Source organism: Populus alba, chromosome 3 (assembly GCF_005239225.2).
Source record: "Populus alba chromosome 3, ASM523922v2, whole genome shotgun sequence".
Taxonomy (NCBI): domain Eukaryota; kingdom Viridiplantae; phylum Streptophyta; class Magnoliopsida; order Malpighiales; family Salicaceae; genus Populus; species Populus alba.
In genome coordinates this window covers 15,998,915-16,015,010 of record NC_133286.1, presented here as the reverse complement: position 1 = coordinate 16,015,010, position 16,096 = coordinate 15,998,915, and the positions used below count along the sequence as shown (strand labels likewise).

The 16,096-nt window shown below is 33.8% G+C and overlaps 2 protein-coding genes across 5 annotated transcripts; one reads left to right on the top strand and one right to left on the bottom strand.

Annotated features, from left to right (window-relative positions):
- On the bottom strand, positions 1 to 1,772 carry LOC118028429 (protein ROH1A-like). The gene has a single exon (XM_035031994.2). It carries the CDS (start codon positions 1,571 to 1,573, stop codon positions 380 to 382), a length of 1,194 nt encoding a protein of 397 aa, XP_034887885.1. The 5' UTR covers positions 1,574 to 1,772; the 3' UTR covers positions 1 to 379.
- A 10,983-nt stretch (positions 1,773 to 12,755) lies between these two features.
- Positions 12,756 to 14,996, top strand: LOC118028430 (transcription factor MYB14). Of its 4 annotated transcripts, XR_004684024.2 has the most exons (5): positions 12,756 to 13,005; positions 13,157 to 13,286; positions 13,965 to 14,593; positions 14,696 to 14,785; positions 14,866 to 14,996. XR_004684024.2 is itself a non-coding variant. In XM_035031996.2 (4 exons), exons 1-4 carry the CDS (start codon positions 12,873 to 12,875, stop codon positions 14,728 to 14,730), a joined length of 927 nt encoding a protein of 308 aa, XP_034887887.1. In that variant the 5' UTR covers positions 12,756 to 12,872; the 3' UTR covers positions 14,731 to 14,996. The 4 variants fall into 4 exon arrangements, 2 of the variants coding, with proteins under 2 accessions (XP_034887887.1, XP_034887886.1); XR_012169393.1 differs by having other exon boundaries at positions 13,965 to 14,785; XM_035031996.2 differs by having other exon boundaries at positions 14,696 to 14,996.
- The last annotated feature ends 1,100 nt before the right edge of the window (positions 14,997 to 16,096 follow it).

The following is a 16,096-nucleotide window of genomic DNA, read 5'->3' as shown; positions in this document are numbered from 1 at the left end:
TTTCAAATCAGAAACTGCCATCACAACTCCATTAAATACAAAAGTAAACCTTAATTAGTACTATACATATCTTTTAAACAAAACATCTTGCACTCAACAAGAAAACAAATTAAGCCAAGAAAGAGAAGTAGAAGAGCACGTTTCACACAGAAATGCATGCTAGAACTCTAAACTTGGTGTGTTGGAGCCATATAATATCTAGTAACGAGGGAGGGGGGGGGGAAGAAAAAAGAAAAACCTGTATGAAGATTCACATTGAGGTTCAACATATGCCCATGCTCATCTACCCACATGAACAGATTGAACCTGCAATCGCGAAAGTACCTAAAATATTTTCGAACTTTCAAGTCCCCATCTTGGACAAAAGACCGGACTTGCATTATATTATAGGTTGAGAAACTTTCCCATGATCCAACAAATCAAGTACCTCTGTCCTGCTCCTTACAATCCTATGAAACACCTCTCTGATCTGCTGCTGTAAAGGCAACAATCCTTCTTCCATTCTCCGGCAAATCTCTGCCAGCTCCGCCACCTGTGCAGCCGCTTCCTCCGCCTTCTCATCCTCCGCAGGAAATTGGAATCCATCAGCAAATTCAATCAAACTCTGCCCCAACTTCTCCATCCTTTGCATCTCCTCTAGCAATCCAGCTGACCCTTTCTTCTCTTTCTTTTTCCATTCCTCTCCAATCTTCTCCTGCATCCCAATTATGCTATGTGCCCACCCAAATTGCTTTGGAATCTGGAAATGAGTCAACAACCCACTCCTTTCTTGACATGGTATCGCAGCCACAAGAGCCCACATCACAAAAACCATAACATTACTCATTATATAAACAGGCTGAACCAACCCTGTTGATTCTCCACCTCTCGGTACTGCCAAATTAGAACACATGGCCTGAATCTGTTTTGCAGCAGACCAGTTTTTAGCCACAACCATTGATAAAGATCGAAAGGAGCCATGATTAGCTCGGTCCTTATGATTACCCCCACTGTTATTTCCTCTCCTTCCAAAAGACCAAGTTCTCTCTGCATACCTTGGATGATTACTTTCTTTATCATCAATTGCCAAAGCAGACATCAAAGCACTCAAAGCCTTTTTAGCTCGCTTAACTTGACCATCACCAATTGGTTTCTGCTCTAAAGCAGAAACAATAATCTCAGCCAATTTTTGGCATTGACGAATAGAATCAACCCCGCCAGAAACCGCATTACAAATGTCAAGAACTTTAACAGCACGCTCCATATAATCACTTAGTGAACGATCCAAAGGTGGTTTAGATATCTGAGAAGGGTCACGCCCCATAATTAAAACAGCTTTGAATTCTGCCTCACAGCACAGTAAAACATCGACTAGTTTTCTTAGCCAAGAAATTGAGAGAAATGACTCGCCAGAGAAAGGAGAATCTTGATTATCAGGAGGTGATAGTAATTCAGCAAAACGATCACCGATGTGTCTTTGAAAAAGCTCCAAGTCTTCTAGCTCTTGCTCATGGTTACCATCCATAGCAGTTACCTGGTTTCTTCTAATGCTGATTCTGCCAAGAAAAGATGGCTGGTGCTCTGTAGCAGGCATCTTCACTTTTTTTTTTCTTTTTGGATAAAGATTTTAGAAGGAAACACCACAAGTGATTGATGGTGCTTTTCTCTTTTTCTTTTTCTTGAAGAAGGGTGGATAAGGAGGTAGTGTTTGTGTATGCGTTTTTAGGAGTGCGAGGGGAGAACGGAGGAAGAGAGGAAGAGAGGAAGAAGTCAGAGAAGGAGAGGCTTTTTTTTGTAAGATAAAGAGACAGTTGCGCAGTTATATACGAGGGAGTGGATGGTTTTATGCCCTTTTGTCTTGTGCAAGACCGTTTCCTCTTCTCACAGAGGCTTCTTCTTAGCAATTTTTATTTCCCCTAGCTGCCCAAAATTGTTGGCTTGGCTGGCTCCTAGGAAATGAAAACCTTTTTTTTAGTGGAAATAATTATTATTATTATACAAGGAAAAGGAAATTGACGGATACGATGACTAGGTGACATAAATGCATGTAAATTGAATTTGGACTAGCTGTTTTTTAGAAATTTAATTTGAATTTAAATTTTTTTTATGTTCTAATTAAAACTGAACAATTTAAGAGAGCACATCACTTATTATTGTCTTGTTAATTATTTCTTGATTTGAATTATTATCACCTGGTTAGCATTCACAAATTTGATAAAGGCAATGATGAAAAAGGAATATGATAAAAGGCAGGTTTATTTCTAACATGGCAAAAAGGTTTCATACTTAACAGAATTAGAGGTTCCAAACTTAATAGAATCAGAGGCTATTTGGTAGTGCAGTATTGATTTTTTTTAAAAAGTTTTTTTTTTATATTAAAAAAATATATTTTTTTTATTTTTTAAAAATTATTTTTAATAACAATCATCTAAAAATATTTAAAAAATAATTTAAAATAAAATAAAATAAAATATATTTTAAAAAAAATACTTTTAAAATAAAAATAAATGGCTCTAAGTATGTTAGCTTATTAAACTAAACTAATATATTGATCCTTCTATCAGTCATTTGTATTGCTAATGACTCTTTTCCTTTCTTTCTTTTTTCTTTTTCATTTGCAGATCAACACTATAATCACCTTCCTTTTTCACAAAAAAAGAAAAAGAAAAAAGTGGGGTTCTTACAAGTATTCCCCTGGACACCAAGTGATATTTCACGTGATTTATGGAAGGAGAAAAATAAATAAATTGAAAGAAAGTTAGTGTGTCACGGACAAAATGTATGCTATCTCCATTTAAAATGTCGTGTTATTATTCTAAAGTCACTGCAAATCAGAATTTTTAGATTGTGTTTGATATCATGGTTGCTTAGAAGTGATTATTTTTTTAAAAATATTTTTATTTATAAAATATATTAAATTTTTTTAAAAAAATATTATTTATTAACTTTAACACATCAAAACAATCTAAATATGCTAAAAAATCAATTTTAAATAAAAATAAATAATTTTTTTAACAAATAATATTTTACAGCAATACCAAACATTTTATTAAGATATAATGCTACTGCTGGTGCTGATGCTGATGTTATTCCTGTTATAAATGGACAAGGGAAAACAACAAGAGAAAGAAGGTAATATTACTTCATCTATTAAAAAAGAGAGAGTTGTTTTTAACATATACGTGAAGGATACACATTAATTGATTTAGATAAAATCCTAATTTATAATTATATATTATTGAATTATATCAATTAAACCATTCTAATTATATCAATTCATATTTATATTTAAGACTACATGTTAGTTGTTAGCGACAAAGGATTGAGTGAATTTAGTAAAACTAGTGGATCAACTAACGAGTTTTTTTACAAATAATTAATTAGATTTGTTCACATCATCAATTTAATTAATAACATTGAGAATTAATCTTTGTTTATATATTTATTAACCTGATCATGATTATAAAATAAAATAATTAGCAATACCTTAATTATAAAATGGTGTGAGAATCTTATTGTTTTTGTTTGTAATATTAAATGATGAACTGGATTTACCTATTAATTTTTTCATCATGTTTCAATAATAATAAAAAAAAAAAGGAATTTTCATTTCAGGTACAAAATGATTATTTGAGACACCACATCCACGTGCATAAACCCAAACGGAAAGAATCATATACCAGGAAAAAAATCTCGGGTGTAGAAAAAGCTAACAAAATGGCTTTCTCGTTGTTAAATAGAAAAGCAAGGGCGTTCTGGTAAAATAGGGGTTGATACACAGATCAAGTTTACAGCAAAGGGAGGTGTCTCTAATCTACTCTCGACGCCCCATGTAGACAAAAGAGTCTGGTTGAAATGTCAGACACAAAATGATTAATTTGATTTAATTTTATCGTGATAATAAATAAATAAAAAGAACAAAAAGAATTCAAGAAGTGAAATAAGAAGAAAGAAAGAAGAAGGTACTAAAAAAACAATAAGGGGGTTTTGCAAAAGAAAAATAAATAAATAAAGAGGAGGATGAAGAAAAATTGGAAGAGATCATACAAATTAAGGAAAGAAAATCTAATTAATTAGAAATTCATGGTCAAGAAATAAATAAATAAATATAATTGCCTAACATTGTTTTTTTAGTTTAGTTTTTCTTGTTTATCTTCCACTTCATTACCAAAATATTTCTCCTTTTTCAATGAAATATTTTTAATTTTGTTAAAATCTCATCATCGACAATCCCAAACCAACGAGCCAAAGAAAAAAGAGGAAAGATCTAGAACCCTAAAATCAGCAAACTTTTATAGGAATTTTGTTCTCAATGCAACCCTAATCTTTCTACTTTTAATTGAATTCTAATTCTTGATTCCAATACTTGTCCTTTATATCCTCCAGGTAACAAAAGTGAGAGCAGCCAAGATAAAGTTCTCTAAGATATTGATTGAAGAATACAATAAGCAAAAAAAGGAAAAAAAATTGCTCCCTCAAGAACCTATACCAAAGAGGGTAATATATAAGTATAAGATTACTCCCAGTCATCTTTAAATGGTAAACAAGAAGAATTAGAAATAAAATTAATTAATGTCCCTACACAAACAACCTAAAAGGCCACAATTGAACTACTAACTTGTAACAATCGAGCAAAAAGGTTAGAAGATTCAAATACCTTTATTAATGAAGCTCTTTCTACACCCAAGAACCCTATATTAGGTCAATCACCCAACCTCAGAAAAGAAAAACCCATGTTTTTCTTCAAGAGGGGGGTTAATTTGGTCAATTAGAAAGTCAATAAATCAGGTCAAATAAACAAACACTTTTATACCCAATAAAGAGTGAGCTAGAAGAACTACGAGCTTAGCCTAAAAATGACAAGCCTAATTTTTCAAGGAGTCCATATGTTAATACTAATATGTATAATTATTCCTTATTCTTATTTTTCTAAAGCCTTATTCAATATGTTAATACTAATAATTTATAATTTGAATCTTAAGATATCCTTACTTGCAGCATGCATCAAGTAGACTGAGAATGACCAAAAATATTGAAGCTCTCAGATTTGTTGTTGTCACTTAACATTGATTTACTCCTTAAGTATATTTAGTTTAAGGTAACCAATTGAATTGCGAATAAAATTAATTGTCACGAATCTTACAACTGGTGATCTAACTCAAATTTCTCACTCTGCTGACAGCTTGGAAGATCATGTTACAGTTTAATTAATGAAATTAACAAAGAAATCCCAATCTGGATGGAATATTTGGCCACCTTGTCCGGCCTCCATTGAAAAGGAAAGAAAGCCCTCAGGTTGGTGGCAGAGAACATTGACCCACCCGGCAAGTACTCCTAGATTTGAAGTAGATCTAGCCGGCCTCGCTTCGATCGTTACAGATAAAAATAAAAACCTCTGGCAAGAGAATGAATGATGGGTGGATATATAGTGCAATCACTGTTACTGATCTTTCATGATCTTTGGGGCAATTTGATAACAAGCCCCACTCCCTCAGTCACCGGTCGGTTGCTTTTCAAATTTAGTTTTTTGTGCCGAAAAGCATAATATTATTTTTAATATCACCACAGTTGAATTAGTGATTAGCGTTGATTGTGGCAAGAAATCAGACAAAGGAATGGAAGATAAAGTGATCGAGACAAGACACGAGGAAGAGGAACTGTGTGTCATAGACTCAATTCCTGTTCTTTTTTCTGCATTGGAGACGATGCATGTAATGACAAATCAAGCCGACCATGGGTTGAATTTCACATTTTTTAAAGGCACTTTAGTATCGGGAAACTGATGGATCTTTAGTGTCTTGTTTCTTTATTGATTTTCTATCCTTCAATGCCGTTTTTATCGTTGATTGCCGTTAAAGTGGTCTCCTGCTCAGTCAATAATTAACGACCTCCCCTCCCCAACTCATCTCGTCTTCCGATACCCAATTATATTTATTAAAATAATTTTTTATTAAAGTAAATAATAATAATAATAATAATAATAATACAAATACAAATTAAATTAAATTAATTAAATAATAAAATAAATAAATTATGCAAGAATGCTCATATTAAAAAAAAAATTTAAATAAAAATTATAGATGAATAAAAAAAAATCTTTAAAATTTAAATGCATAATAAAAAAAATAATCATTATTTAAAAAAAATAAAATAAAAAAGAAGGGATATTAATCTAAATATAACTAAAAAAATTTGAGAAAAAACCATATAAAAAGGATTAATTTAAATAAGAATTAGAAAAATAATAACGTGAAAAAAGATTAAAGGCCATGCACTACTAGGCCTGGAAAGCCAAGGCCTGCCCGCCTCACTCATCTCATCAAGGCTCATCCGTGAGCCTCCTAGGGCAGACTCACACAACTAAACCCTTATTTTTTTATTCCAACTGGGTCATCTCAAAATTTTTTTGAAAAAAAAAAAAATAATATGTCATCTAATTTCCTTGACCACTATGGTCATAATAAAAAAAAAATCAAGACTTAAGTTTTATTGACCTAAAAATCTATTTTTCAACCAATTATTTACAAAAACATCTTAGGAATCATGATAGATATATCCATGACCTACAAAAAATTTAAAAACTATTTTAAAAATCAAAATCAATCCAAAATAAAAAATCAATAAGTTCGGATTTTTTTTTACAATTTAAAGAAACATTTAATATAAACGTTTAAAGGTATTTATTCTTTCAATTCTATCATTAACTAAAAATTAAAAAGTAATTAATTTTAAATTAAGATCAAATCACTTAAAATAAAATCTCTAAGACCAAAATAAATTATCAAAAACCACCAACTTTTTTGTTTTGTGTGTGTGTGGATGAATAGTATTGGATCCGACAGCTAAACACCCCCAACGCGTTTTAAGATTATAGGTAATAATTATGGGGGTTGACTCGTACAGTAAGTAAGAAGTAAACTTGTGAAGTTTGGAGGGTGGAGATCCACATTCGGTGTGTGTGTGTGTATTTATATGTCAAATAACTCTATTGGTAGAGATATTTTAAACTTTAGTTGAGATATCAAATGGGTTGACCTACAGGAGTTTCTTATCAAAAGATTGGTTTTTTCTTAAGAGCAACACGTCATGAAAGGATGGCTAGCTAGAGGGACCAGGGCAAAATTTCCAGAGACTTGTCCTGTAATTTGTATTTTATGTAACTTATCTAGAGGTGGGGCCAGCTACTGTGTTTTTTTTTTCTTTAATTTATTCCGATATTAGGTTGGAAAAATATTTGAACGGAAGGTGTGGTAGTGATGTTTCTCTTGCCATCACCGAGCTTGCTTGAGAGCATGGGCAAGATATTTTCTTTTAGAGTCTACTGGTCAGCAATTTACAGAGTCTAAACCCCACGGGCCAAACTGCCGTGCAGTAGATGTAAATCACTTTGAATCACGGTACTAGTCTTTAAAAAAAAGCTCATTGGATATAAGGGTATATATGTATTTTCATGGGTTCATTTATCATTTTAAAATTGTTGAGGGTCATCTCTCTTATTTCCTAGATTTTTTTAATAGTGGATTTACTTTTTAATACTTTTAAAAGAAACTAGTTGTCATCTATTACGTATCTTTGTCCTCTCTGAAGAGAACCAGGAAACGATAAGCATAGGTATGCTCTACCTATGCAGACCTTCAACATGAAAACTAAGCTATTTTTATTTGACAGTACAAGAAGAAAAAGTCCATGAATATCATGTGATCACTGTAGGTATGGGTGTGTAAAAAAATTGAAAAATTAATTTGGTTTGAACCAGTTTGAACAAGTTTTTATCTTAAAAAACCAAACCGAACCGAAACAGGTTGGTTTGAACCAATTTCAATTTTTTTTGAAAAAAATTCGGTTTAGTTATATTTTGAACCGGTTTTTGTTCTAAAAAACAGAACAGAACTGAAATCGGTTGATATAAACCGGTTTTGATTTTTTTTTTAATTTCAATTTAGTTATAATTTTTTAATAAAAACTAAACTGAACAAAAAAATAATTACCCATAATAATCACCATGAGCATGCCCGGGATACCCACTACACTTATTAGCCCCAAATGATAACTGAGTCAATGATCCTCCTAGCAGCAAACTTGTAGTCAATGCGCGAAGAAACAGACAGACCACTATTGCACTTTCACATGTGGGCATCGGCTCTATATACGGGACAAGAGGAAGTGATAATTATGGTAACACGTTTTAGTTCCATGCCCAGAACATGAGCTAATTCACTCTCACTAATGCGAGAGAGAAAACTTTTATTAATATATTAATGACATTGTATCTGCCATAGAAAAACACAGCCTTGATGGGGCAAATGCAGGGAGAGCGATTGCACAAGTATAGGGAAATAAAGGAACTAGGCGTTGCAAAAAAGAAGAAGAGAGAGGAGTTAGATGGGCCCAAGTTCAAGGAGTTGGTGCCCTAGAGATGCCCAAGAGGTATTCACTTTTCAGCCATTTATCTTTTATTGGGCTAGGTCTTGGGCCTCCAGGAAGAGTCTCACTCTCAAAACCCATGAAAGCCTAAGCCGGTGGTTTCATTATGTAAGCCCAACTCAAATAGAAACCATGATGTGGATATCTTTGTCTTGGAATTGCAAATTTCACATTCACAATCAATTCTATGTTGGAAAGAATGATTGCAATATACATGCAGCTATATATCTATCAAGCCAATTAGTAAGCCAGGGTGGATGTTTCCTTGCTCTATGAAGATTGCAATGCATATGGGCCTACATGGATGGTGCTAGGGTTCCTTTCCAATCACTTTCTGAAGCTCCAAAACATGGATTGGAAAACGCGCATGCGGCCGGCCCCTTCGTCTTTATGTCCACAGAGATGAATAAAGCCCTAAACATATCACACAGAATCCTGCAGAATGAGATAATATCGTTCTCTTTCCAGCATTGGTTAACTGGTTTGAAGAGATACCATTTCACTTCATGTGTGGTATGGCCCCGATCAGCTTAGCCATGATATGTCTACATTAAGATTAAATGTCTGTTGTTTCCGGTCTTATTTGCAACTGAGTTTGTTGGACTTGGAAGCAAGTTGTAAAATATTCATGTCGGATAAAGGAAATCAGATCTAAGATATGATATAAAGCAATTCAATTGGCCGCCTTTAGAGTTTTTGATTAATTTCGGTCACCATTGTTGCCATTTCTAGCAAGCAATGGTGGGGGCAGCAAGAGAGAGAGAGAGAGAGAGAGATGAAGCTGGAGTCCCATATGAGGATTAACAGAAGGGAAAGGATGAGCACCATATGAAAGGAAAAGGGTCTGTGTGAAGATTCATGCATGGTGGGGCATGCATGAGTGAAGAAAACCATCATTAAAGTGCATAATTAATTATATTAAGATAAACAAGGTTGAGAAACCATGAGGACTACATCTAAGCAAGGATCTAAAGGTAGAGTCTTTCCATCCATGATTAATAACTTAACCAACCATGCTTTTAAAGGCAATGTCCCAAAAAATTTCTCTCTAATGGGCACTTGAAATTCCACATTGGTAGGCCCTGTGCCTCTCCATTGCTCCTCCTTAAAGCTAAGTATAATCATTTCCCCTTTTCAATATCCTCCTTATGAGTCTCTTTTAAAAATGATTTGTATATTACTTTCAAAGTTTTAGCTTGCGATCCATCCAAGCAAAAGTCACATTCTTATCTTCACATCAAATATGGTGGATGATATGCATCAATCAACAGAACAATATTGCCCTCGCTTTCATTCTCGACAAACTCTCTCTCTACATTTATTTTGATCCATCTACGTATAGTACAGACGCTTAAAACACCATACTCGAAGATATATACCAATTTCTGTTTATGTTTCTAACTAATCTGTGAACTTTATGTCATTAGACAAAGACCTTGTTTATTTAATACGCTGCACTGTAGTGGATTAGAATATTCAGTAGTTCAAGTGTATCATGGCATGTGCGTACTTACACACACACACACACACACGGTATCGTGGAATAATCGAAGAAGAAAATCACTCGCATTTCTGGAACTATACTTCACAATCAAGCAATCTCAATGATTTATTAGCCCAGCAAAAGGGTGAATTTAAGAGGAACACATGTGCTTCTGGAGCCTTGATAATTCGGTCATGAATTTGAGTGATTTAATTACCATATCAATTCTGGAAATTATGTTTTTGAAAGAGCAAATTCAGTGAAATTCACTGAATTTCCAATATACACAAGTGTGTGTGACAGTGATAAAGCACTCGAAACTCTATAATAAATAAGAATCCTCGTGCACTTGTTGTTTGAGAAAACTTTGCATGAGCTTCGCCAATTAATTGAGCCAAAATTATTATTTAATTGGTTTGAATAGTGATGAACCCTTCTAGTAATTATGATCTATCCAACTCTTTTTTTACTGCTAGCTGGTAAATCAAGATCGATTTGGCCCCATTAACAGTGCCCGTCTAATTCCTTTGCTTTTCCTCAACGAACCAATTTCTTCATCCAGGACCGATGTATTTGTTTAACGAACAGGCTGCTTGTAGAATTTCATTCTTAAAAGAAACTCATGAATAACTTGCCACACTATCTTAGCGAAAAATAAAATTGCACAAAATTAACTCAATTATACGGCTAATGAGCAAATTAAGTAGATAATATCAATTACGATTAAATGTTAAGAAATTAATGTAAAATCTGCTCACGAGCTGAAGTCTTATCAAGGATCGAGTTGTTGTAGATCAACAACCATTTGGATTTAGTGATGTTAACCATTTTACGTATAGACGTTATTCCCACACAATCAGCACATAATTTCTTGATAATTAAGCAAGGGGACAAAATTTAGTCAAACTGCTTTAAGTGTATTAATTAGACTCACTGCATTACGATAAAATCAAAAGTCCTTCTCAATGTCTTTCTTTTATCTTGTGATTTAAAAGGAAAAAAGAAAAAAGAAAAAAAAACAGTTTGTAGGCGCGAGGAACTGATCAAATAATGCTATTTTCATAGGAATATGATTTCAATTCATGCGTTACGTGATGCAACCGTCACCAATATTTATCAAGATGATTGAAGAATTAACATTAGGGATCGATGAGCTCTTTACTAAACTACGAATAAATATATAAGTAAGTGTTGAGGAAAATCAAAATTAATTGATTTCATTTTCATGAGGTCTCTGGATGTCCCCTAACTAATCAAGAACCCCTTGTACGTAGTTATAATGTTTTCTTCTGTTAAAATAATGGTATCGAATAATTTTGAGCATTAACGGTTATTGGGCTTTCTAAAAAAGTCTTTATTGAATTATTGATCCTTGGAAATGAAAACATCTTATTCTTTTTTTTTTATTTGATTTTTTAGTTTTTTTTCTTAATTTAAAAATCTGAAGTCTTAAAACATCCAAATTCAACAATAATTGAGTTCAAGATAGGTATAAATGAACTCCCATTGACAGAACATTTTATTTGGTGATGGTATCGTCACTAATATTGGGTGAAACCTGATAGAGGAGCCCTCAATCATAGATCATGAATGTGAATATAATAAAATTTTAAGGACATATAAGTTTGTTTGGCATTGAAGACAATTTAAATTTAATGTTTAACAATAAGTGTAATTGTAAGTAATCTCATGGAACGAGTAACGTTTTCTCATTCTATCTAGGTGTTGGCAAGATTTTAGGCCAAGCTCTTTAACACTAGTCTTCATGTTAAAAAATAAAATAAAATTATTGGGCATTCTTGAAGTTGTATTTATTTTTTTATATAATCATAGGATTCATCATTAAATTTATGAATGACTCCCAACTTTATATCAAATTAGAGGATAACACAGTTCCCAGTATGTAGTTATCTTCGGTGGAGTAAGGCCCAACTTCTAATTAATTAGAAAAATAAAACAATATTCTAGTTCATATTATGAAATATCAAGATTATTAATTGATGGTAGATACATAAGACCATAAGAGAAGAAAGACAAGGATTTGTGTTGCTAGTTTAACTATAAACAGTATAAACAGTCATTATATATGGTAAGAGTATATATTCCATAAGTCTCCAGAACAAATACAAAGTATCATTTTGTTTCTCACAACAGTAGAAGCAAGAAGTGAAATTCATGAGCTAAAACTTGTAAGATGAAAAAAAAAAAATCAATACTTCCATTATACCATAAAGTAGAACTCGAAAGGACGAATAAATCAATTACTCCTACTTGTGAGTTGTAATCATTAGTTTGCGGCCGTTATTTGTGCCGCATTAATGGGGCAAGTTTTGTGTGGGTTTTGCCGCAGACGATCATCAACTTGAAGAGAAAAAACCTACCCCTCTACTTGCAACTTACATATCATCATCATCATCATCATCATCATCGATCACACTCCTTGAAAAAAATAAAAAATAAATTACAGTGCTCACTTAACGTTTAAATGGTTTCTCCAAAGGTTCATGTATCTCTTGATCATTCCCCTAATGTGTCACACTATAATTGGGGATTGGATGACGGGACAATGCCAAGGAGATATTACAAAATCTTTCCTTGAGAGAGAAAGAAAGAAATGGCTAGGTCTGTGAAACAACCTGCAGTGCTTTTAGGATACGTGAATTTTGGTTACGTAATACAATCTTAACTCTACGTAGAAAATAGTAAAACACAGACCCCAACCTTGAGAGAATGAGAAATAATAGCTGATGAAATGTCATTTTAGGGTTAGATGAATATCTGGGTCCCTTTGCTGGGACCCCGTCTTTTTTTTCGATCCATGTTGGCTCCCTTTGTGCTCGTGTTACTTTTAAATGGGGAAGAGAGTGGCCAATAGTTCTTGCCTAGCCCCAGAAATAACCTACTGCTCTAACTCTCTAATCAAAGAAACCAAACTCAAAGAAACAAAAGAGGAAGAAGGGATCAATAAGACCAGATATATCATAATATGGGTCACCATTCTTGCTGCAACCAGCAAAAGGTTAAGAGAGGACTTTGGTCACCTGAAGAAGATGAAAAGCTCATCAGATATATCACTACACATGGCTATGGATGTTGGAGTGAGGTTCCTGAGAAAGCTGGTACTTGCCTCTCCATTCATCTTTTCAACCACTTGTTTCTTGTCCTTCTTCTTTGTTTAGTTTTCCCCGGTAATTAAGCTCTGTACAATTTCTTGTTTGATATAGGTATAATTAGTGAATGATTTCTCTCTTTTTTGGTAAAACATTTTAGGGCTTCAAAGATGTGGCAAGAGTTGTCGTTTGAGATGGATTAATTACTTGAGGCCCGATATAAGAAGAGGAAGATTTACTCCAGAGGAGGAGAAGTTGATAATTAGCCTTCATGGTGTTGTTGGAAACAGGTTTTTACTATAAACTACATAAAACTGGCATTTGCAATTACAAGTTTAGTACGAAATATACACAGAGATTACTAATTTTAAGCTGGGCCTCATTGAATGCACTTGCAATCAAGTATGCAAGTTCTTACTTCTTACGGTTTTTCAAAAAAGAATAGGACAAGTGCTCTAAAATAATCTTGAGACTTCCTCTCGCTCTCTCTCTCTCTCTCTCTTGGGGAGCTTATGGGGGAAATTCATTCTTTATTCTGTTTTTAATGGAAACTTGAAAAGTAAGTTTTGACATGCGTTTCTATATATATACAAAAAATAAGCTAGCTAGAAGCAACCACATAATTAATTAATGTTTAAGTAGTTCTATAAGCACCTATCAACCGCATTACGGGAGACGTTGAGAAAGCAATGTCAGAAGTTGTAACATAGGTTTTCAGTTGGAAATTAATGCCTGTCTATGCTATGCACAGCACTAACTCAACACCGTAACGTTGTCTTTTCCCCTTCTCTTTCTGTAAGATATTTTATTAAATCATGTTAGTACTTTTGCTACAAATTCCTTGCTTCTCTAAATCCAGACAAGTTAACTAATTGATTAATTGCTTTGTCTGTTGTTTTTTAATCTATGATCAGTCACTAGCTAGTTTTGTGGTAAGTTTTCTTATATGCATGGTTGATCAATTGTAGATGGGCTCATATTGCAAGTCACTTGCCTGGAAGAACAGACAATGAGATAAAGAACTATTGGAATTCTTGGATTAAAAAGAAGATACGAAAGCCTTCAGCAACTGCAACAATAACCAATGCAACTACCAGTACTGATCATTCAAATATGAATTATACCTCAAACCAACTAGATTTAGGTCATCAAGATTTGACAAGGCCACAAGTTCAAGAAACCCTATTTTCGTCTTCAGCTCCCTTATTTATGTTTGACACCAGTACTGCCTCACTCGATGGAATTGTGGATGGTAGTGTACGTGGGGAACTTTTTCATGATTCGGCAAGCTTAAACACTGAAACTTGGAATTCAAGCCAGCACCATCATGTTCAAGCAGTACTGCCCCCCCAAGCAACTTTTAGTATTGGAATGGATACAAATTACTTGCCTCCATTGATTGACAACATGGAGAACATGGTGCCTATTGAGATGCAATCCTGTAGCATGAATGACGAAGGAGATATATCATTGGAATGCTTGCAAAGGCAAGAGTTGAATATTGAATGGGTGGAATCCCAACAATGCTCAAACTTTCTTTTTTGGGATAATGTTGAAGGACCACTTGGTGGAGAAGAAATTGCACCAACTTCATCAAGTATGGGAGCTGCTACACTCTCTTCTTTCCCTTCATCTCTATAAGATATTTATAATGGTGAAAACTGCCTCTCATCTCTCTTCCCTCTTCATCTTTTTATAGAGCTTTCAGAATGGTCCAGGACTTCAGGCTTTTGAAGGCAGCTTGTTGATTTCTTTTCTTCATTTCTACCCCGCCTTTTAACTCCCACAGGTGAGATTGTGAGAATTGAGGCAATGAAAACAGATAACTGCATAAGGATGCATGTAATCTTGTTTTCTTGGCGTTTGCAGAGGAAAGAATAAAGGCAACGCAACAAACCCCAACAGAGTTTGATCATGATTATGGTGATGTCAACGAGTGATTTTTTTTTTCTTTCACTTTTTCAAGAATTTTGAATAACAGTTCCAATGGACTTCGTGTATATCTTTCTTTTGACAAGCTGATACATTGAAAAAAGAAAAAAAAAAAAAAAAAAGAGTTAAAGGAGGGCATACCAAATGCTGAAATGTAATTTAAGAAATTAAATGATTATGGGATCGATCATTTAATGCTGAGTGTTTTTTTTTTTTTTAATCTTGACGATACTATCGCGGTAAGCTATCCAACCAAGATCATGGCGGTCTTTCCAATCCAAGAATTAATTAATGGCAGTGAAAAATACCTTCTTCTTTGGTGGCGCCTTAATTCAAAATTAAGACACTGAAAAGATATTTAATACAAGGGGAATGGCCTGTAAAAATAATCTGGGATATAATAACTTGTGTTTTAAGGAATTTATGATTAAGGATATCATCTCATCCTGCATCGATCGAGCTGATGGCTCAGGATTGAGCTTATAAGGATATCTCTAACGGATCTGCATTAATTAAGCACTAACATCGTGAATATAATTAATTAGTATAATAATTATGTTTTGCTTGATTCATGGTGGTAGATGATCAAGTGACATGTTTTATACATGAAAACCACTAACTAAATCGATTATACGTATTCACCGTTTGATCGGACATCTTTCTACACATACATAGTACGTAAGGGAGCTAGCGTAGTGCTGTTGATGTTTATGAAGCTAATGATGACGTCGTCCTGTTTGTTCTCTGTCAAATGATAACTTTCATTATAACCATGGCTGTCCTGATATAAACTCCTTGTGTTAAAGGGAAAAACGTTATCATGCACCCTCCAAGTACTGTGGCGGCCCTGTTACATATATATACCAGCTCTATGTCATGTTTTCTGTTGCATGGCTCTTTAATTTACATGGTAGGAGGTCATGCTTCTCAATCCTCAATGTCTTTTCGTCATCACTTTCTCCTATGCTCCGTCTGTTTAATCAGTGTGACAAAATCGCAACATCTCTTAACAGTGATGATTATGTAACAATAATGCAGCAACAACATTGATAATCATATCCCAGGGGGCAGTTTTACTAATGATCCTTGGTAGTAGTAATTAAATGCTTAGAGTCATTTCTGCAACTAGCAACTTTTTTCTTTTTTCTTTTTTTTTTTAAAAAAAGTT

Excerpts from the sequence above, each read along its gene's own strand:
- LOC118028429 (XM_035031994.2), bottom strand. The coding sequence starts at position 1,573 with ATGCCTGCTACAGAGCACCAGCCATCTTTTCTTGGCAGAATCAGCATT.
- LOC118028430 (XM_035031995.2), top strand. The coding sequence starts at position 12,873 with ATGGGTCACCATTCTTGCTGCAACCAGCAAAAGGTTAAGAGAGGACTT. Across the intron at positions 13,006-13,156 it reads TGAGGTTCCTGAGAAAGCTG|GGCTTCAAAGATGTGGCAAG; the intron begins GTACTTGCCTCT and ends AAAACATTTTAG. Across the intron at positions 13,287-13,964 it reads CATGGTGTTGTTGGAAACAG|ATGGGCTCATATTGCAAGTC; the intron begins GTTTTTACTATA and ends GATCAATTGTAG.